The sequence below is a fragment of the Chiloscyllium plagiosum genome, unplaced genomic scaffold (genome assembly GCF_037043375.1).
Source record: "Chiloscyllium plagiosum isolate Xiang-an unplaced genomic scaffold, Cpla_swu_hap1 HiC_scaffold_9, whole genome shotgun sequence".
Taxonomy (NCBI): domain Eukaryota; kingdom Metazoa; phylum Chordata; class Chondrichthyes; order Orectolobiformes; family Hemiscylliidae; genus Chiloscyllium; species Chiloscyllium plagiosum.
This window is the reverse complement of record NW_028270147.1, coordinates 69,037,493-69,059,984: the sequence shown is the minus strand read 5'-3', so window position 1 is coordinate 69,059,984 and position 22,492 is coordinate 69,037,493. Positions and strand designations below refer to the sequence as shown.

Sequence of the window (22,492 nt, the reverse complement as noted above, 5' to 3'; positions counted from 1 at the left end):
AGGCTTTTTAGTATTAAAATAAGACAGTTTGGGTAGTTCGTGGAATGATATGCAGCTGGGTTGTTAAATATGGCACCATCAGTTTGTACAGCAACCAAACCCAGCAGTGATGGCAATTAACCTTCTCCTGCCATATGATTTCACATGAAGTGTGTTGTTGAGGGGCAGAAGATAGTGAGAAATGCCATTGTGACATCACTGCCATCAAACTCCCTGAAAATGACCCTTGGCCTGAGAATGGGAAAGCCCAGCCCCTTGACACTATTTGAAGAGGAGCAGGAAATTCGGACTGTGACCAACACCGTGAAAAGCAGGAGCTGGCGACTCTTTGATATTTGTGAGATTTTTGCTATGCACGTACTCCATAATACGTTTTCATATATCAGTGAAGAGAGTCACAGAATTGTTTTGGTGCAGAAACAGGCCATTTGGCCCATCATGTGTGCACTGGCTTTCTAAGCATATTAACTTAGTTTCAATCTCCAGTCTTTTCCCTGTAAACTTGCAATTTGGATATTATTTAAGTAAAAACAGTGCTGTCTAGAAGGCCTACATTGAATCTGCCTCCACCACATTTCCAGATGGTTCATTTGTACCATAAGTACTTGCAGTGTGTCAACAAAACTTATCACCTCACGTTTACTTTTGTAACAAATCACATTAAAACTGTGCTTCTGGTTCTCAATCTATTTGAGTGGGAACAGTTTCTCTTTATACTCTTTATACTCTTTGTCTATACCCTTCATAATTTTGAAATCTTTTTATCAAATCTTCTCTAACCTTTCTCCTCTTCAAGGAAAGCTATCCCAACTTTTCCGATCTTTCCTCATGACTGAAGTGTCTTATCCCCAAAACCATCTGTGTAAACCTCTTCTGCACTCTCCAATGCATTCACATCCTTCTAATATTATGGTGGCTGCACACTGTATCGCAGTACTCCAACTGAGGTCTATCTAGTGCCATTTATATAGTTTCATCATTAATATCCAAGCTTTTGTATTCTGTACCCTTTCTATATGAAGTGTTCGAACACGTCAGTAATTAATTGACTGTGAAGTTTTTTGGACATCCTGAGAAAGTGAAAGACACCACATTATTGCTAGTTTATTTATCTGATCTATTTATAAATTAAACTCTGCTCTTCTGTTAATAAAAAAAAACACAGGGAAATGCAGCACCTGCTAGAAATTAGTTGTCAGAAAAGGATTAGAATATATTTCCAAATAAATCTTAGCAACGCAGCTCATAAAATCATAGTTAGAGATGAAGTCAATATAGTTTTGTGAAAGCATTTTATAGAGTTCTTCAGAATGTAATGAAGATGGCAGATAAAGAGAATCATTAATTGTTATGTACTTGGATTTTTATAAACCATTTAGTATGGGGAGGTTAATTTGCAAAGAGTTACGCTAATATATTAGCATGGATATAAAATGCTTAATGGACAGGAAGTAACGTAAAGTTGCCATAGTCCCAGAGGATCATAGGACTGCTCACTATTAGAGAGAAATGACTGGTGATGAGTTTAACCTGAGGTTCACCACACCTCAGGTGAGAGGACAGGTTGAGAAGTCAGAACCGTCTCAGTGACCTTAGCCGGTACAATAATTGGCCACACGCTGTTGACATTTGTCTACATCGCAAACTACTTGTTCAGCTAATTGCCTAATTTACCACCTTTTGAGGACAGGAAGTAGAAAGTTGGGATAAATGGGGCATTTTCAAGTTGGCAAATTCTGACTGACTAAAATAAAGTGAAGACTGTAGTTGCTGGAGATAAGTGTTGAGAGTGTGTGGTGGTGGAACAGCACAGCAGTATCCGAACAGCAGGAAAATCAATGCTTTGGGCAGGAACCCTTCATCAGAAAGACTCTGACTAACTGTCATGGAGATCATTATTGGGCAATCTACATGAATGACTTTGAAGATAAACAGAGTAACGTATCCAAATTTGCTGATGATGCAGAGCTAGCTGGGAAGGTAAATTGTGAGGAGGACACAGCGGTTGTGAGTGGGCTCCAAACTGGCAAATGTACTAAACTGAGGAAGAATGTGGTTATTCACTTTGGTACAAGAAAAACAAAAAAACAGAATATTTTTCAAGAAATGAAGTTCACAATTTGAAAACCAAAGAGCATGTTGGTCTTAATTGCAAAGGGTTTGGAATACAAGAATAAGGAACTCGCGCTACAATTTTACATCTGGAACCTTGTCCGTGGTTTAGGTTTCCACATTTCAGGGCGTAATTGTTGTTGGAAGTGGTGCAATGAACTTCCACTAGACTGGTACCTGGGAATCTGGATTAGAGAAGTTGCTTTCTGATGAGGTTCAGCTAATTGAGGCTGTCCTCTGTGGTGTTTAGAAGAATGAGAGGTGATCGCATTGAAACATGCAACATTCTGAAGGAGCTTGACAATGTGTCAATGTTCAAGGAGTTGTCCCTGTCATGGGGAATCTAAAACACAGAGGCACAGTCTCAGGGAAAGGGGCCAAATAGTTAGGATTGAAATGAGGAGAAATTACTTTTAAATCTTGAATTGTCTATCCCACAGAGTTCTGAACACTCTACAGTTGAATGTATTTAAGGTTGAATTATTTCATGGAGGTGCCAGTATTGGACTGGGGTAGACAAAGTTAAAAATCACACAACACCAGGTTATAGTCCAACAGGTTTATTTGGAAGCACGAGCTTTCGGAGCGACCACCTGAGAAGGAGCGTGTTCTGAAAGCTAGCGCTTCCAAATAAACCTGTTGGAATATAACTTGGTGTTGTGTGATTTTTAAGGTTGAGATAGATGGATTTCTTTATCTGTCATGAAAAAGACAGATCTAAGTACCAATACCGATCCAAACTAGAGACCCAGACAGACACCTGGTGACTATGGCAAGGACTGAATGACATCACAGGGTCTAAAAAGAAACAGTGCAAGATAGCAGATGATGACATATCTCTCCCAGATCGTCTCAACACCTTCTATGCTCACTTTGAGCAGACTTTTGGTGGAGAGATAACACCTATTCCAACAGATCCTGACAAACCTATCCCAACAGTCACTGCATCAGAGGTCAGATCAGTTTTCCTTTGTGTGAATCCAAGAAAAGTGATGGGACCAGACGGAGTACCAGGCCGTGCACTAAGCATGCGCAGATCAACTGGCAGAGGTCTACTCTGATATCTTCAACCTCTCCCTGCAGCAGGCCACTGTCCCTGTCTGTTTCAAGAGGGCCACCATCATCCCTGTACCTAAGAAGGCTCATGCAGCATGTCTTAATGACTACCACCCAGCAGTCCTAACTTCAGTGGTCATGAAGTGCTTTGACTGGGTGGTCATGGCATTAATCAACTACAACCTCCCAACTACTGTTGACCCATTCCAATTTGCCTGTCGGACCAACAGATCCACGTCCGATACCGTATCACTTGCCCTTTCACTCTTCCCTATCTTGACACCAAGAACAGCTACGTAAGAATCCTACTCATTGACTACAGTTCAACCTTCAACACTATTATCCCCTCTAGACTCATTACTAAACTTAGTGATCTCGGACTAAGCCCTACTCTCTGCAACTTGATCCTCAGTTTCCTGACCCACAGGCCGCAATCAGTGAAGATTGGGGACAATATTTCATCCTCACTGACACTCCACACTGGAGCCCCCCCCCCCCCCCCCCGGGGTGCATACTCAGCCCCCTACTGTACTCGCTGTATATTCATGACTGCGTCACCAAAAACCAGACTAATGCCATTTACAAGTTTGCTGATGACACCACCATAATCAGTCGAATCTCAGATGGCGACGAAACAGAATCCAGACAGGAGGTGGAAGATCTGTTAAAATGGTTCACTGAGAACAACCCAGCTCTCGATGCCAACAAAACCGAAGAACTCATTATTGACTTTTGGCGGGATGCTACTCATGTCCCCCTACGCATTAGCAGCACAGAGGTGGAATGAGTGGGAGAGGGTCAAGTTCCTGGGAGTGGTCATCCACAACAAGCTTTCTTGGACTCTTCATGTGGACACACTGGTTACAAAGGCCCAACAACATCTCTTCTTCCTCAGGCAGCTGAGGAAAGTTGACATGATAATGAATATCCTTACCAACCTTTATAGGTGCGCCATCAAGAGCATTCTGTCTGGATCTATCATTACCTGGTATGGCAACTACACCATTCAAGATCGGAGACAGTTACAGAGAATGGTGAACTCGGCCCGGACAATCACAAAGGCCAACCTCCCATCTATAGAATCCATCTACCAGGCCTGCTGTCAAGGAAAGGCCGCCAACATTCTTAAAGATCCAGCCCACCCTGGCAATGTTTTTCTACAACCCCTACCATCGGGGAGAAGATGCAGAATCCTGAACACACACACCAGCCAGTTTCTCAACAGTTTCTACCCTACTATTGTTAGAATACTGAATGGACTCTCAAACTCTTAACATTCACCTGCACCTGTGTTTTTGTTTTTGTTTTTGCCACTGTTTACCTATTATTTACTATCTATGCTACTTAAGTCTGTGATCTGCCTGTATTGCTCACAAGACAAAGCTTTTCACCATGCTTCGGTACACATGACAATAAATTCAATATAGAGAGGCATTTTTGAGGAAAAGTGGTCAATGTTAAGAGTAAAATAGGAATGGAATCTATCATTTCACTAGAACAAATTTTAAAGTTCTGGAATATAACTATTTTTGAAGTCATATATATTTACACACTTGTGTAACTTTGACAGTAAAGAAATCTAATGTAGTAGTTCCCAAAACACTTTGCATTCTGAAATGAAAGACTCCTTCCAAACAAAAAGCTTAACATTATGTTGGTGCTGGTAAACCTGGAAAAAGAATTCTTCTCAACTTTTAATTGATATTTTTTCTCACTTCCTCTTGCATTCTTTCTGTATGCTATCTCTTTCTATCATACTTCCTCCCCTCTCTTTGTTTCTTGCATACCTTCCTTCTGTATTGCCTCCTTCACTTTGGCCTTTCTTATTTTCTCTCTGTAACTTTGTTTTTCCAACTTGTGACTGTGTCAGTCAAATTTCCTTCAAGTGATCCCTTTTTATTTTGCATAGATTGCTTCTGATGCTGAATGGCTGTATTGTTAACAATGTCATAAAAATGGAACTTAAAACAAATTGAAGAGGGAAGTGGTTTGTGCTGCATGGTTCTATTCACAAATAATAGAAGGGAATTGCCATAATTTGCTTTAAAAATCAAGTGACAGAAATAGCACAATTTTATGAATGACATTAATGTCAGCTGAGCTGTTTGGATTTCGAGAGGAAAGGGGCCAAATAACGAACTTTTAACCACTGGGTGATCATAAACACAAATTAAGTTCCAGGAGGAGTTTGCCACCTTGACTTTGCAGCAACAAAGGGAGGGAACATAGTCTTGCATTGATAATGTAACCCAGAGTCAGAGACCAATCCTTTTGGGAACATGGGTTTGAATCCCACAGTGACAGATGGTGAAATTTAAATTCAATAAAAATCTGGAATTATTTTTTAGTCTAATGGTGAACATGTAACACTTTTGATTGTCATAAATACCCATCTTGATCACTATTGTCCTTTTTGCTACCCTGACCTGGTTTGACCGAAATGTGACTCCAGACTCTTGATTGCCCGCTGAAATGGCCCAGAAAGCCACTCTGTTCAATTGTAATTAGAACACTGGCCCTACCAGTGACTCCCTTTTCCTATGAACAAATAAGGTAACATCTTAAATTTTTACTTTTTCAAGCTATTATACTGGGATATAAGAGAATGATTAATGTCATAAAACTTGATGTTTTAGGCAATTACTTTAAATGTTACTCATCTTGATACAAAGACCTGGTTGAAACTCTCCCCATGATAAGTAGCATTCCATCAGAAAAATTATCCAGGTTATCTGTTTAAGAAACAACTGATTTCCATTGAAATCAGAATCTGTTGTTGATGTTTTTCAAAAGGCAAAAATTTCACTGTAGAGCTTAATATGGTAAGATCACATGCTGTAATGTGAACTTTGCCTGTCAGTCACAAGGCCTCATTATATCAGAGCAGATGGTGCATTGTTTTGCCAGGAACTGAAACTAGCTGAGAACTCCTTAGTGGATGTAATGTTGCTTGCAAAGTAAGGAATATGTTTGGTGAATTTAGCAGTACATTTCTATGTATACTACCTATTCTGTCATTCACGGTTTCTTGCACGTCATTTATAGCTTAGGTTTGTTTCATGCCGAGTGAAACTTTAATATTATAATTCATATCTTGGCTATTTTGAATTTGATTTGTGTAGGTATCTAGTTTCAACTCAAAGGGTACCATTTTCAAGAAAGTGTTTGGAAAAATCTTTTAAAATGTGAAAACAGGAAACACAATACAAAATTGCATCTAAATGTATCATTAAGTAACTGCTTTATGACAATGTCAGGTTTTAAAAAAAAAAGTATGAAGTTCCTGTCCCAACTCAAGGAAAATCTGTGCTAACGTTTTGGGCCTTTTTAAAAAAAATTCTTATTATCCTTCCTGCTTCAAAACATTACCTGCCTATCTCATTAGTAGAATAGCTGGAATGTCTCACTTGTTGACTGGTGAGCACTGCAGACTGCGAATTGATTCTGCCCTTGATTTTCTTTCTTTGTACCCTGTCCAAATGAGATGAGGTGTTTTCTATGAAATCCTACTTTCTGGTCTGGCTGAAAGTGAAGGTTTTCAATTCTAGTGCAATTTGAATGGTAGTTGGACCTGAGTTCGGACTGACCGAGAGAAAACAAGCTGCCCCTTTGTTTCTTTTTTAAAAAAAAAACACACTTTGAAATGCAAACTGGGCAGGTCACCAAAAGCATTTTATTCTGTCCAACATCCCATAAAGATGATCTATAACTTTGTGACCAGGGTGCAATAATGTTGGAGCTGTTGCTACATGATGAACTTTGTGACTTACAGGAGGCAATCACAGATGGCATGGAGATTGCAGTGTCACCCAGAAGTCTGCACAGTGAGCTGATGTGTCCTATCTGTCTAGACATGCTGAAGAACACGATGACAACTAAAGAGTGCCTCCATCGTTTCTGTGCTGATTGCATTGTTACTGCCCTCAGGAGTGGGTATGTAATAGCAGACCGGCTGCAGGACATGACAAGCAAGCCGCGTACCACCCTCACTCTAGCCTCATCTGTCATGGTATAGGAATAGCAAAGGGTCAGGCTATATATACCCTAATATTGAGAATCAGGAAATGCTTATAGTTATAGAGATGTACAGCATGGAAACAAACCCTTCGGTCCAACCTGTCCATGCCGACCAGATATCTCAACCCAATCTAGTCCCACCTGCCAGCACCTGGCCCATATCCCTCCAAACCCTTCCTATTCATATACCCATCCAAATGCCTCTTAAATGTTGCAGTTGTACCAGCCTCCACAACATCCTATGGCAGCTCATTCCATACACGTACCACCCTCTGTATGCAAATTTGCCCCTAAGGTCTCTTTTATATTTTTCCCCTCTCGCCTTAAACCTATGCCCCCTAGTTCTGGACTCCCCGACCCCAGGGAAAAGACTTTGTCTATTTATCATATCCATGCCCCTCATAATTTTGTAAACCTCTATAAGGTCACCCCTCAGCCTCTTCACTATCCTATCTACTTGCGGCTCCACTTTCAAGGAGCTATGAACCTGCCCTCCAAGGTCTTTTTGTTCAGCAACACTCTTTAGGACCTTACCATTCAGTATATAAGTCCTGCTAAGACTTGCTTTCCAAAAAGGGAACACCTCACATTTATCTGAATTAAACTCCATTTGCCACTTCTCAGCCCATTGGCCCATGTGGTCCAGATCCTGTTGTAATCTGAGGTAACCCTCTTTGCTTAGAATATTAACTTTTCCTAAATAATTACACTTAGGCATACTGACTTCTAATGTGCCGGTACAGAACAACAAAATACCTATTTCCTCCTCACAGTCGGTTTTCTGACAACGTATCAATCTGTGAGCAGTAGATAGTTGGAACCTTTGTATGGCCATTCCTAACGGCAAGTGAAAAGCAACTTAAAGTCTTAGAGGAATACAACACAGAAACAGACCTTTTGGTCCAACTCAACCATGCTGACCAAATATCCTTGGGAAAATAAGAACAATATTTATCAGTGGTTGAAGTAAATCTTTACATAAACACCTATAAACAATGCGTATGTCCACTAAGCAATGCACTTTTAAGTCTTTGCAACCTTTAGTGGCTGATTGCAAATAGGGAAATTTGTTGCTGTCTTTCTTTCCATTCTAATACACTAAAACTAAAAGCTATTGCCCAATTTCTCTCCCTTTCCTCTTTGGTTATCTTTTAACAGACAGTTAACAGGTGATTCTCCCCCACCGCCACCCCCACTCCTACTGTCCCTTGGGAAACCATTGGCTTCTGCTTAATGGCTCTCCACAACAGCACAGCTGAAACAATAAATTCACAGGGAATCATGGCCATGAACCCATATCCTGTGACTCCTTGGTACAGATTTTGAAGCTTCTGCACAGAGCACTGTCCTGCAGTGTACCATCAATGTTTTTAGTTTGTTTTGCTGTAATTTATTTTTTTGCTGTCCTCAAGACCATATAAGATGGAAGTAACAGTAGCCCATTGAGTCAACACTGCCATTCAGTGAGATCATGGCCGATCTGATAATCCTGAATCCCACTTTCCTGTCTTTTTCCCCATAACTCTTAATTCCCTTACTGATTGAAAATCTGTCCCGCTTAGAGTTGAATATATTCAGTAACCCAACCTTAGCAGCCCTCTGTGGTAAAGAAGTCCTCACCGCTACACATTGGTCAAATATGGTGGATGAGAGAAGTATTAGTTAGTTGTAGGATGAAAATTGTCTCAATGGAAAATTAGAATGTCATTTGCATGGACAGATGAGATCAGTTGGCTGTAAAACAACATGATCATGTTTTATGTAAAAACCTGAAAATGACACAATATTTTGGAGAAAGGTCTGTACCTCTTGAAAACTTATGAGCTGAGAATAGCTCAGTTGAATAACTTCTTAAAAAGCATAGAATTTCTGATGCAGACCTAATGGCGAACTTTTCTTCTTAGAAATAAAGAGTGTCCGACATGTAGAAAGAAACTGGTCTCCAAGAGATCATTGCGGCCAGATCCAAACTTTGACGCGCTCATCAGCAAAATATATCCCAGTCGAGATGAGTATGAGGCACACCAAGAGCGGGTGCTGGCTAGGATCAGCAAGCACCATAACCAACAAGCCCTGAGCCACAGCATTGAAGAAGGACTCAAAATGCAAGCACTTAATAGGTAAGGATTGTGCAACTCCCCAGAAATAGTAAATTCTCTTAAACTGATTGCTATTTACTATTACACCTATTGAAATGTTAATGGAGGTGGTCTGAATTTGGAAGTGGTTCTGCCTCCTCACACAACAACTAAGTCTCTATTAGTAACTGAGGCAAGAAGACTAGTTTGCCAGAAACTAAGTCTGACACATTCACATGAACATACACAACTATTCTGAAAACAATTTTGAAATCTGTGATTAAAAATCTATAGAATTAAACTGCTGTTACTGAACATTTATGTGTTGTTGAGTTGAATGAACGCAAAAAGCAGATGGTTAGCAATGTGATGCTCTCTGTTTTCTGGCTGACGGTGCATTGTGTCTTTAGAGTTATCTATCAAATGTGTAAAGAGGACAGCATTTGGGGAGGAAAATGCAACAGAAAAGGAGTAAGCCATTTAGCCCCTCAAGAACTAAAGGCTACAGTAAATCCAATTTACCAACTCCAGTTTGGGTCCTGAAAAACATAAGAATTCAGTTGTTTTTTGTAAGGCCTAAGTACTAGACCTAAATATTAATATAAAAGAACAGAATCCAGTATAATATCACTTCTTTTGCCATCTTTAGAACCTTTTAAGGTTGCATGCTTAGATCTATGATCATGCAGCATTAACACATAGTTACTTATTACAGCTGAACTTCATTTAATATTAATGGACTAGTTAATAGGTGTACTACTTTCGTAGGATTCATTGTTTTCTAATACAATTGTGAACACACTTAAGTCAATATTGATCAGTATTGCTTAACAAGAATGCTTTGGGATGATTTAATATACATCAGCAAGTTCCTGTTAAGAAAATTCAATACTAGCCACTTAGAGCAGCACATCTGATTAGCAGTGATAAATAAACTAAGATGTCTTTATTACTGCATCTAAGTGCACTGCAGTGTTATTTGGAAAATTATTGATTATACAAAGTCTTAAACTGCACTTCATGTTACAGCCCTGGCTACAGAAGAAATGTTGTTGTAATATGAAGCACTAAGACAAACTTTACTAGATGATTTTTTTTGAGAGATCTCCAGAAACTAACCTGAATGTCTGTCTTTAGTCACCATTTGTTATGAGCAAGACTAGCTTGTTGCATTGTTGGTTCATTTTTTAGATGCTACAGGAAAGGCCATTGCCAGAAAGTAGAAACCATAAAACTAACTTTTGACCAGCAGGTGTTGAGGTATTGTGGCTGCTGCTTATGTTAGTGCTGCAAAATAGACAGGTTAAATTCAAATTACCGTTATCCAAAACACAATATCAGAATGGAACATGTGAAGTAATTGAAAAAGCAACTTTGATTAACCTGGAATAGAAAATAAATAATTTAATAGAATATAGTTTAGCTTGCATTGCACTATTTTGTAGCCAGTAATGAAGAAATGTTTTTCCATGTACTTTTTCTCTCCTAAAAAAAGACTTGCCTTTTAAGTATTCTCAGTCATTGACAAAAGATCTTTTAAGAAAAAGTACTTTAAAGTTTCTATGTAAAAGTATTAAAGTTGTAACAATATTTTTATTTCTAATTGACCAATCAGAGCCTTTGTGAGATTTAAATGTGATAATGTTAATATTTTTTACATTGAATCCGCAAACTGTGGACTCAGCAGGAAGATTGCTGACACAATGATCATGTGGTTATTTTCGTAAATCATCATTATAAAGTATTCTACTACTAAGCCCTTACTAAGCCCATTTCTCTGCGCTTCTGCTTAAAAATCACAGGTGGTGTAAAGCCTGATAAGATTTTGATTTCTCCTTCAGAGAAATTAATTCAAATTCCACATTTATTATTTTGGTAATTATGGATTTATATCTTGAAAGGAGGCATTAATTCTTCAGTGTTTTAGCAATGCAGAGGGACTATAGAATACTGTTTATGAATAGAAACTGATTTTAATGACTGTTATGTCCTTTTAACAAGAAGACTTTATAAGCTTTTAACAAAAATGTATTAAGATTGTTGATGAACTAAATATTTCACAGCATTTGCCAACCATTTTTTTAAGTGATTTTAAATATTTGTTTCACTAATTTCAAATGCATTGAAATATGATAACATAATTAGTTGATTTGAAGTCTGCAAGTATCAAATGTGTGTTGACATTTTTCTTAGCAACTGTCCAGTTTAAAACCAACATGTTGAATTATTGTCTGGTAGAGCACAGAGGGTGAGAAAACACCAGGCTGAGAATGGAAGTGGAGCAGAAGACAATGGGGACAGTTCACATTGCAGTAATGCTTCCACACATAGCAACCAGGAGGCAGGACCAAGTCAAAAACGTGCAAAGACATCAGATGAGTCTGGTCCTGATCTTGACACCATGAATGAGAATGGGACAGGGGATCCTGATCCAGTGACTGATGGAACCAATGAAATTGAACTGGTCTTCAGGCCTCATCCTACACTAATGGAGAAAGATGAAACAGCACAGACCAGGTATGTGGGTGAAAGGGATTATCATCATTCACCAGATCAGAAGAATTCAGAATTTGTTTCATGAAACAATGAATGCTAATAACAAAAAAAGGTATTTCTGGAAATATACATCTGGTCAAGTCAGTATCTGAAAGAGAAAGATAGATTAACATCTCCGGAGTGATACTTCATCAATACCACAGAAATCAAAACCCTGGAATCGCTTGCAGCCACATTATGAATAAGGTCACAGGTTCCACTGCTTCAATTGACAAAAAAAAATTTGCAATTGGTATATTTAAATTTGCAAAAAACTGTAACTACTAAGCTACTGGCATTAGGATGACACACATTTGCAAAATGAGCAAACGTGTGATGTTCAATGGAGTTTAATTTGGAGAAACACTTAGTGTTTTTTGAAATTAGTCCTCACAATCTGTGGCATGTTTTGAGAAATATGGATGAGCAGGAAGATCTTTGTATGTGTACACATCCTTAAATGTAGCAGGACAACTTCACAAAATGGTGAAAAGACCATAGGATTTCTTAGGTTTTCAAAAAGAGGAAGAGAATATAAACACAAATAGGCGGTGCTTGAACTTTATAAATCACTGGCCATGAATCTGATGTAGAAAATTGTGAACAATTTTGGGTACTCTATTTAAGGCTCTAAGGCAGCTGAAGAGGTTAATTAGAATAATGTAAGAGTTGTGAAACTAATGGGGAGTGTTTGGAAAAGTTAGGATTGTTATTTCTGGTTTACAAGATCGAAAGATATTGACAGCTTAAACAGAAAATGTATTTCCCTGGCAAGTTTTTCAGTAGTTTAAGAAGAGAGAGTCAAATCTTTGGCTAAAGATCTGGAGGGGAGATGTGACATTTTCAGAGTTATACCTGAAAAAGTGACAAAGGTGATTCATTTTAAAAGGATAGGTTGGATGGATACTTGACAATGAAGAAATTCAGGGTTCTGGGCAACAAAATGTGGTTGTAGTAACAAATGTTGCTACTTTTTCAAAACGTCAGTATAGGCACAATAGGCCTTAATGGCGTGTTGCTAGGCCTTAAGTTTCTGTTTATATATTGTATCATGTTAAGACTTGAAGCAGTTTAGCATGAATAGAGTTGGTGAAAGTGAGGACTGCAGATGCTGGAGATTAGAGTCGAGAGTGTGGTGCTGGAAAAGCACAGCAGGCCAGGCAACTTCTGAGGACCAGGAAAATTGATGTTTCGGGCAAAAGCCCCTCCTCACTTTCCTGCCTGACCTGCTGTCCTTTTCCAGCATCACACTTTCGACATGAATGGAGTTGTGTTGTCCAGTTTCCAGTGTTCACCTGTGCTAAGTTAGCTGATATCAAACAAGGCATGAACTGAGGCTGTGTGTTGGTCTCAGTGACCCTGGCATAATGAAATGGAAACCATCAGCCAGAATTGCCTCTCTGGTTATTAATTGACTTGTTGGAAATTGTACCCCTAAAAGTTTCAGCTCGATTGAGATGGTTTTGTGATTGAATGTGCTGGCAACCCTCACTATCTAGAACTACTCATGCCTCAGCATGTGCCAGTAATATCAGGAAAGGACAGTAAATGAAAGAAAACTGGGAAGGAGAGGCAAATGTGAATTATTTTGACATGAATACCGAACGTTTTGAGAGAATTAGAAGTTATGCCTAGAAGTGGTGATTCTGTGTTCTGCAAGTTTAATGGTGTTGATATTGTCAATGCAGTAAAGGTGATCATAGAGCATGCTACCAATTAAGAGCTACCTGTTTTATGACTCTAAATATTTTTCTCTTTTAACCAAGGCAGGTCACGGTTGGTGTCCAGAGGATTGTGGGGCGCACACCGGTGTCGAGAAAGCGGTAAGCAGTTTCACTGCAACCGGTTTCTCCACAAACCAGTAACAGACCACCTACAAATGGAGGTCTGGGAGAATCCGCTTCAGTTTGATTCATGGACACTCGCTTGAGTCTACACTGTCAATTTGTAAACTGATTAGTGCCAGAAATGTTACAGGGCAGTGTATCAGTTTACACCTGACAGTCAGTACTCAGTTTTAGCATTGTGGTCAGTATGGTGCTGACCTGCTGGTTTACTGGTGACCTTAGACTTTGTTTCTGAGATGGATGGATTTGAATCCCAGGAACTGTATCACCGGTGGAGGTGAATACTGCTGTGGATGAAATTGTCCGACAAACCCAGTCAGGGCTGGAAACATCCACTATCAGGCCTCCTGTTATTGAAGTCTTTGGATCTTTTGTTTATATATAACTATTTTTACAACTCATTCCTCCTTCCAATGTAGTTTCTCCTGCTGAGGCATGCTTTTACAGGTGTGTGAGGTCCTCTAATATTGTGGCAAATAATCATTCTTCTTGTGACTCTCAAACAGTGAGTTTTGAGATGGAGACTTGCATTTGAAATAGATTTTGAACTTTTTGTTGTTCCCAGCTGAGATCATCAAACTCTGCCTAGGCCAGGGAACAAACTGTTAATTATGAGCATTTTCTCACTCAGCCATCAGCCAAGCTCCACTGCAAATATGTTTGATAGATTATTAGACAGGTATTTCAACAAAGCAGCATAATTAAATTGTGGCATAATTCACAGTAGCTAATAAAGTGATAATGGTTTGAGGGCCACAGGTGCTGTCTATGAAAACAAAACCTCTGAGCAGAGCAGGCTCTGGGACTGTGGGACTTTCACACCCCGAAACATAAACTGTCATTGATGTTATGCATAATAAGATCTCTAACCATTGTGTAGAAACAGGAATAAATCTGTATAATAACTTCCTGGTTACATTCAATTGCCATATGACACCAATAAACCACAATTGTTCAATATCTTTTCATGTACAGCTTTGTTTCTCCATCTTTATTTCCTCCTCTCTTCTCCCAAAGGTGTGACAATACTCCCAGGATCATTAATTTGACCACCCAGGGCTTTCCTGGCTGATCTTTTCCTCAGCTAATGGCCACACATAGTCACACACTTCCACACTGGTATTTAGGTACAGGATCTCTGACTGATTGCCATCAACTGCCTTAGGTTAGAAAGATGAAATGCTCAAGTTAATGCTCCATGGGTCACAGCATCAAATGAGAATAGTTTTCCCAGTTTTCAAGATAGCCAATGAAATATTTTGACATTGAAAAACAATTTACCAACTGGATTGCTTTCTTATATGCAATTATTGGTTTATTACATAAACCGAACATTCAGTGGGGTACAATAACCGGTTAAATTGTACATTTGTTAATGTGGAAATTTGAAATTTTTATACTTCTAACTCAAAACTCTCTCACACTCGCGCTCTCTCTCACACACGTTCTCATGCTCTCTCACTCTCTCTATATCGCGCGATCTCGCCCCCCTCCTGTCGCCCCCCTCCTGTCGCCCCCCTCCTGTCGCCCCCCTCCTGTCGCCCCCCTCCTGTCGCCCCCCTCCTGTCGCCCCCCTCCTGTCGCCCCCCTCCTGTCGCCCCCCTCCTGTCGCCCCCGTCACCCCCCTCCTGTCGCCCCCGTCGCCCCCCCGCCCCGTCGCCCCGTCGCCCCCCCGCCCCCCCGCCCCGTCGCCCCCCCGCCCCGTCGCCCCCCCGCCCCGTCGCCCCCCCGCCCCGTCGCCCCCCCGCCCCGTCGCCCCCCCGCCCCGTCGCCCGCCCCCCCGTCGCCCGCCCCCCCGTCGCCCGCCCCCCCCGTCGCCCGCCCCCCCCCGTCGCCCGCCCCCCCGTCGCCCGCCCCCCCTGTCGCCCGCCCCCCCCTGTCGCCCGCCCCCCCCTGTCGCCCGCCCCCCCCTGTCGCCCGCCCCCCCCGTCGCCCGCCCCCCCCTGTCGCCCGCCCCCCCCTGTCGCCCGCCCCCCCCCCGTCTCCCGCCCCCCCCCGTCTCCCGCCCCCCCCGTCTCCCGCCCCCCCCGTCTCCCGCCCCCCCGTCTCCCGCCCCCCCCCTCGCTCGCCCCCGCCCTCGCTCGCCCCCGCCCTCGCTCGCCCCCGCCCTCGCTCGCCCCCTCTGTCTCGCGCTCGCACTCTCTTCGTTAAAAATCACACAGCACCAGGTTATAGTCCAACAGGTTTAATTGGAAAGACACTAGCTTTCAGAGCACCGCTCCTTCATCGGGTGGTAGACTACCACCTGATGAAGGAGCTGTGCTCCGAAAGCTAGAGTGCTTCCAGTTAAACCTGTTGGACTATAACCTGGTGTTTTGTGATTTTTAACTTTTTACACCCCAGTCCAACACCGGCATCTTCAAATCATAACACTATCATAGTTACTCTTCCTCACATAACAGTGTGTTTATGTTTCAATTACTTCTTTTGAATACACCACTCCAGGTATCGCTATAAAATTCAAATCCATTTTTCACAATATTTCAAAATTTTGGTCCTCTAAGAAAAATTTAAACTTGAAGCGTGTTTGTAACATTAGCTAACACAAGTCAAGGATCATCTCTGGAACCACTCTCTGAATTAATGCAGTGAGTTGGTTTAAAGCCTTATTTATGCAATTGTGAAAGCTATTTCAAATCACATAATTAAATTACTTGTGCCTTTACCATATGCAGCATTTGAAACAGGAAAATCTAGGGCCCTTGCAGTTTTGTTTGTCAATTAATATAATATTGTTTCTTAAGCAAAAATGAGAAAATACATGAAATACTTAGGTTAAGTTTTCTAATCTTAAATAATTAACATATCCCATTCTGACATAATTTACCAGTCTAAGAATATGGGATAATGAATATGAGGAGAGACGGAAGGGAAGGCAAAATCAGTCTTTCTGCAAATTTCGGTGTGGATGCTCCACGCAAACGCTAACAATAAAACAAACACATCATGTACTTATCCCCTCATCCTTTTTTAAGTTTAAGGTGGTTGTAGGGGAAGCATAGTACATGGCCCGGTGTCTCATGTTCCTTTTTCTTTTTCTCTTTTCTGCTGTAACTAGGTATATAAAAACAACAGGAAATGCCACTGTTGACCATCTGTCCAAGTACTTGGCTATGAGATTAGCCCTGGAAGAGCTCAGGAAGAATGAAGAAGCAAATCCAATGAATGTGGAAACAGTCAGTGAAAAACAGTACACCATTTATATTGCAACAGTGAATGGCCAATTTACTGTAAGTGTCTTAACTGGTTTACAAGAGTGAGGAGTTTTACTTATAATTTTCAGATCAAAATAAAACTCCACAAATTTTGAAAACACAAATAGTTAGCATTTGAAAGACAAAGGTAAGTTTAAAATTTCTGTCCTAGAGAAATTGAAGTTGTATTTGCATCAAGTAATTTCACAATGACAGATTATAGCTGATTTTCCTAGATTGAAAAATTGCACAAATTCCCATTAAGTGCTCACTCTAGAGTTTTGAGATTTACAGCCTGATGTTGGCTTAGAATGGTGAACAGCTCCAGTCTCAATCGTTTGGTATACTTATGTGGCAACCCATTTCCTAATGATTTCACGTGGATGTTCAGCGATAACTTAGCTTGCAGTGTTTTAGGGTCTGCAGTTTGATTTCCTAGAGAGCACGGCGATCAATTTACTCATGTGTTTTGCAGCCCCAGAAAGTATTTGAAATGGTATACTTGGGAGGGGAGACAATTGACCTGATCTTAACATCCTGTGTCAGATCTAGATCTTGCATCAGAAACATGAAATTAGAGCTTTAATTTCTGTATTTTGAAGGCAAATTTACTGTGAGGCACTTCAACTGAAAAGTGGTATCTAATTATTTTGTACCAGTTGTTTCTTGCTATACTAGTAGCATACATACTACTAGACAACTAGACACTACACTATAGCGTATTAGAGTATAGTGTACTACTAGATGCTACACTATAGTGGAGCTAGTGGGTAGCGGAGATAGCGAGTGAGAGAGCCAACAAACTGATTTTAGGAGAGTTCTTGTGGCTCTGGAGAAAGTGGATGCAGGCAGTGCAGTAGAGGGATTGGAAAATGTGAGGCAGAAAGTGTGTAAAAGTTGCTTAGCTGGAGGAACTAGGTAGCAATGTGGCCTGTATTTGAACAAGAAGAAATCTTTAGTTGCACATTTTAACATGGGCCAGAGGTAGTGGAGTTTGGCAAAGCTGAGATTTTCAAGCCTTAGTTCGAGGCATGTGAGGCAAAGCACTCTCCATGGCAAGTGGGAGCAAAGAGAATACTGGGGAATTGCTGCTTCTATTTTAAGTGTAAGTGGTAGCATTTTAGGACAGATGAGGCAAGATGGTTGGATCTGAAAGACGTTTGGGAACAAAGCTAAGTTTCACTGTGAGGGTTGCAAATGTCCTGAACCTCTGGGCTTAGCTGTAGGTGGCAGCCAGTTACCTGGATGGTCAGGGTAAGAGATAAGGAGGCTTTGTGGAAGCTGACAAAAACAGCTTCGGGACTGGATTCCTGTTGCTCCCAACATAAATGGGGGACCAAATTCAAGCTTCAATTAAAGGTGCTCACATCAATTGTTTAAGCTTTCTTTATTTTAATGTATTCTCACTGTTAAAAGAAATGCACCAGCAAAACATTGAAATGGTCCAGTTTTGTAATGAGAAGGATAAATTATTTACAGCAGATTTTCTTTTGGCAAGTCTGACCACTGCATCTTGTATGACTACATGTTTTGACAGTGGTTCCTCTTGAACTGTCACTATTGTTTGCTGGGAGCCTGTTCTGCAAAAGTAACAGTGAACTCATGAGTATTGTCCCCAGTAGCAAACTAATTCTAAAGATAACCAAGATTGGGGTTTGGGTTTGAGCTCCTCTAGCTGCAAATCCATGGTGTTTTTTTAAGATTTTCAAGCCTGTTTAGAAGGATTTAAGCCATATTTCAAAGGCAGCTCCTATTATTTAAGTGTTTTCGCCTTTACAAGTAAAGGTTAAAGTGAGACTGTAGAACTAGATCAGGGAAATTTGCCAGTGTTACTACTGGAGATAAGTTTTAAACACAGAGTATCAACAATGTCATTTGGAGCAGACTTCAAGTCAGCAAGTCCAATTTTGTTCATCTCAATTTTGAAGAAGGTTACAAGGCTAACTGTTATATTCTTTAAAACAAACAGAGATGGGATTTGTGCCAAAGAACTGATGCATGGCAAATATTACATTCACTTTAAAAAGAGGAAAGAATAATCCAATAACTAATAGGTCAACCAACAATAAAATAGTGAGTCAGTTGAAAGTAATGACATGGTTTTATGCGACATTATAGGAAGTGTAATTGCGGAAAAAAAAGAACAAAATTCCCACTGAGTTAGTTCTAAGTTAGATAATCTCAGTGGGAATTTTATTGATACTTCATACCCTAAATGATTAAGTGAATTTACTTTTGATATTCATTTTTAATCAATTTTAGTTAGATATGCAACTAATGTGGCTTCATCAAGTCTTGCCATTGTTTGGCTTAGTAATCCAATAAAAGTGAATTGCATGATACTTGAGAGCATGACTGTAGTCCTTAGTTATTGCTTAATATAATGTGTTACTAATTGAAGAATTATTGCAATGGAATTGATTTGAAAATTTTAGCTCAGTGGTAGCTGCATTAGCTCTGAGTTAGAAAGTCATAGATTTAAGTCCCACTCCAAAAAATATATTCTTTCAAAATATCCCATTCCATAATCTATGCTGACACTTCAACACACTAATGTGGGAGTGCTTCACAACTGGGAACACTGCCTTTTGAATGCACCATTAAAAGAAGCCCATCTTTTCCCCTGGTTGGTGCAGCAAATCCTGGGCATTGAAGACCCACCTTCTCCTTATCTATTGTCTTCAGAAGACCTGTTTTGTGAATGTCTAGCTGAGTTTGATCTTCTGCCTGGTAGATGTTACTCAATGCATTGTTGCAGTTAGAAAAAAGGAAAAAGAATAATATATACACATATTTGTGCTTAATGTAACAAGTATCATATATTAACTTGTATAAAACAAACAAAACAGTAAATCTGGCCCAATTGAGATGTTATTCTATGCAAATTAGCAGTGCCCTCAATTATGTCACTGGTAAGGGTTATGACTTTGTGCAAAGGATTTATAAAATGTGCAATTTTGTTTTGTTTTTCTAGTTGCTGAATGGCTCCTTTTCACTAGAACTTGTCAGTGAGAAGTACTGGAAGGTGAACAAACCAATGGAACTTTATTATGCTCCAACCAAGGAACACAAATAAGCATTGGTGCAAGATCCATGATGCAGAAATTAAGTCAGAAGTTTTGTTGGTTGTGACACATTTGTCTTCCATGCAACAACAACCAGCATCATAAGATGTTCTGTTGAATAAAAAGTGTCACATGTTCAAATTTACAGATCTGTGACGTGCAAATTCACAACTTAACATCACAGACTTGGGAAAGAGGACAGTGTCCCATTAAGTTTTCTTATCTGATCATGATATTGTGGGCACCACCTGGAATTCAGAAAGTAGAAGTTTGTAGTGTGTTGCTTCTCAGTTTCTTGGTTTATGGATTATATCCCAGGCAGTCATTATATAGAAATATATATATTGTTTTGGTTGCTGTGAATCTCATGCAAATCTATTGGCAAAGATCTAATTTCATAGTCAAAAAATTCTCAGACCCCTAAAGTGTCAACAGATGTTGGAAAACTGTACAACAGCAGCCCTACAAACTTAAGTGACTACACTCCAGATGTGAGTCAGGGCGGAGTGGGTCAGTAGGTTGACAATGGAAGATAGTAAGAATATCACAGGCTTCCTTCCTCTAACTCCAAGGGCTAAGACTAATTGTCATGCCCCACGCCATGTTCTGAGTGGCATTTAAACCCCCATCCTATGCAGTGTATTAACATACTAAGTTATTTGGAAGGTAACCAAATTATTTAATTTGAAGGCAAGTGATTTTTAACATTATAAACCTATGGTTTAAAACAAACTTCTACATTCCAAAATGAAATGTTACAGAATGTCAAGGCATTGCGCACACAGAAATATATTTTCAGTGTCATTTTTTTAAGTCATTTTCTTCATGTCAAATGTATGATGAGTATTTATATTGTCAATCAAGTACTGGTAGTTGTACCGTGAAACTATAATGTACCTGGGCATCTACTTATTTGTACACTGTACCATCAAATTGAAATTAAATAATTCTGTTTCTTTACTTGAATAAAAGATTGCACTAATTGCTAGCAAATACCAGCACACTTAAGGGTGATGGGGTAAGCAATTCCAGCATGTTATGCATCTACGTATACCAAACGGACAGCAGCAACTCAAGAAGGCAGCTGACCACCAACTAGCAATGGACAATAAATTTTAGCCCAGCCAGCATTGCCCATGTCTCACAAATCAATTTTATTTTTCTAAGTTATTGTTTCGTTTGAACAAGAATATGGGATTTCAATTTGGAAGCTGTTTATAGCAGTGGCAGGCATTAAATGTTGTTAACTAACACCAGATAATGTTCAACGTACTCTGAAGGATTGTCAACTTGACATGTTATTTCAGTTTTTCAGCCTGCACAGATGTTGCCAGACCTGCTGAATATTTCTAGATTTCCAGCATTTGCAGTATTCTGCTTTTGAATTAAACACTCTTCTTTTAGATCTTAAGTTGCTGTTTTTGCTGCAGAAAGCTGTTTTGAAATCTTGTTTGCACCTTTGAACCTTCTTCAAACCCATGAATGTAATGACTGTCGGCTGAATTTTACTGGAAATCAGCTGTGTCAGTTCTGGCAAGTTTCATTGAAGGTTTCTCTGTGAATCATAGTGAGAGTTCACTTTTTCCAAAGCTAACCATATTAACTATGCACCATGCCCCCATGGCATCCTGCTTATTGTATCTTCCCTCTCACCAGAAGCTGAAGTACTTGGTATTGTCATGGCTTTGTGGGATTCTTGGTGCCTTATTTAAAATGCATTTGTGCACCAGCTCAACTGCTGTCAGTCCAGAGCTGTCCTGCACAGTTTCTTCATCTCCAGAACTTCCTCAGACTGGTGGGCAGAGGAAAAATGCCATCCCACTTAACTGACAGTGACAGGAGGTTCTGGTGGATAAGGTGGTGCAGAGGAGGGACACCCATTTCTCTCAGGACCAGCAGAGGTGATACATTACCAGAGGTCTGAGGTTTTCACTTGGGTCAGTGCTGTTTCCACAGTCTGGAGGAACTGGAGTGATATCAGAGGCTGCCCTTACTATTCTGGAAGCTCCCCCTTATAGGGTATGTCCCTTGACGACTAAAGTCTTACTCCCTCATACTTTGAGACATGGCCATTGGGTTGATGTACCTGTATGTTTGCTACATTTGTTGCTGCCACATGGTGCAGACATGTAATTTGACATAGCATGATGACATACAGCAACATGTCCACTCCTTGACTAATGACTACTGACAACCAGCCACATTTGTTTTGTCTGTGTAAAAGGCTAGTTGATTTAAAATGTATCATGACCCTTTAAATGTTGCCTTAGGGGACAATGCACTGCTTGGATACTTTCAACATCCTTGCCTTGCCTTTTTGTGCTGAGTGAGTGAGTGCTAAGAGAGCAAGTGTGGATCCCTGAGGAACATCCTGGTTGCATCGAGGGACAGGATTCAATGTGTCCTGGCAGCAGAATGTCAATGAAAGGTTTTGGTGTGTTCCATAGTGTAAGTGGACCAGAGATGTGCCACAAGTATATGGTGAGGCTAGTGTGTCTCTGATGTGAAAGACTGTGGAAAAGGTGTGAGTAGTCACTGCCCATGGAATGTGCCAAGTGATGTTGGTGACAGCTGTCCAAATGGAGGGC

General features: G+C 40.3%; 1 protein-coding gene across 6 annotated transcripts in view; it reads left to right on the top strand.

The window, feature by feature from the left end:
• The window catches only part of rnf2 (ring finger protein 2), a 50,996-nt gene extending 30,099 nt beyond the window's left edge, over positions 1-20,897 (top strand). For 5 of the 6 annotated variants that reach the window (XM_043699558.2, XM_043699552.2, XM_043699556.2 and 2 more), the window contains 6 exons: positions 6,941-7,101; positions 9,090-9,305; positions 11,502-11,780; positions 13,565-13,621; positions 16,704-16,875; positions 19,814-20,897. In XM_043699558.2, the coding sequence (XP_043555493.1) occupies positions 6,941-7,101; positions 9,090-9,305; positions 11,502-11,780; positions 13,565-13,621; positions 16,704-16,875; positions 19,814-19,915 (987 nt within the window). In that variant the 3' untranslated portion in view covers positions 19,916-20,897. The remainder of the gene's footprint in view (positions 1-6,940; positions 7,102-9,089; positions 9,306-11,501; positions 11,781-13,564; positions 13,622-16,703; positions 16,876-19,813) is intronic. The other variant, XM_087990757.1, reaches the window with a different exon arrangement.
• Positions 20,898-22,492: the final 1,595 nt, after the last annotated feature.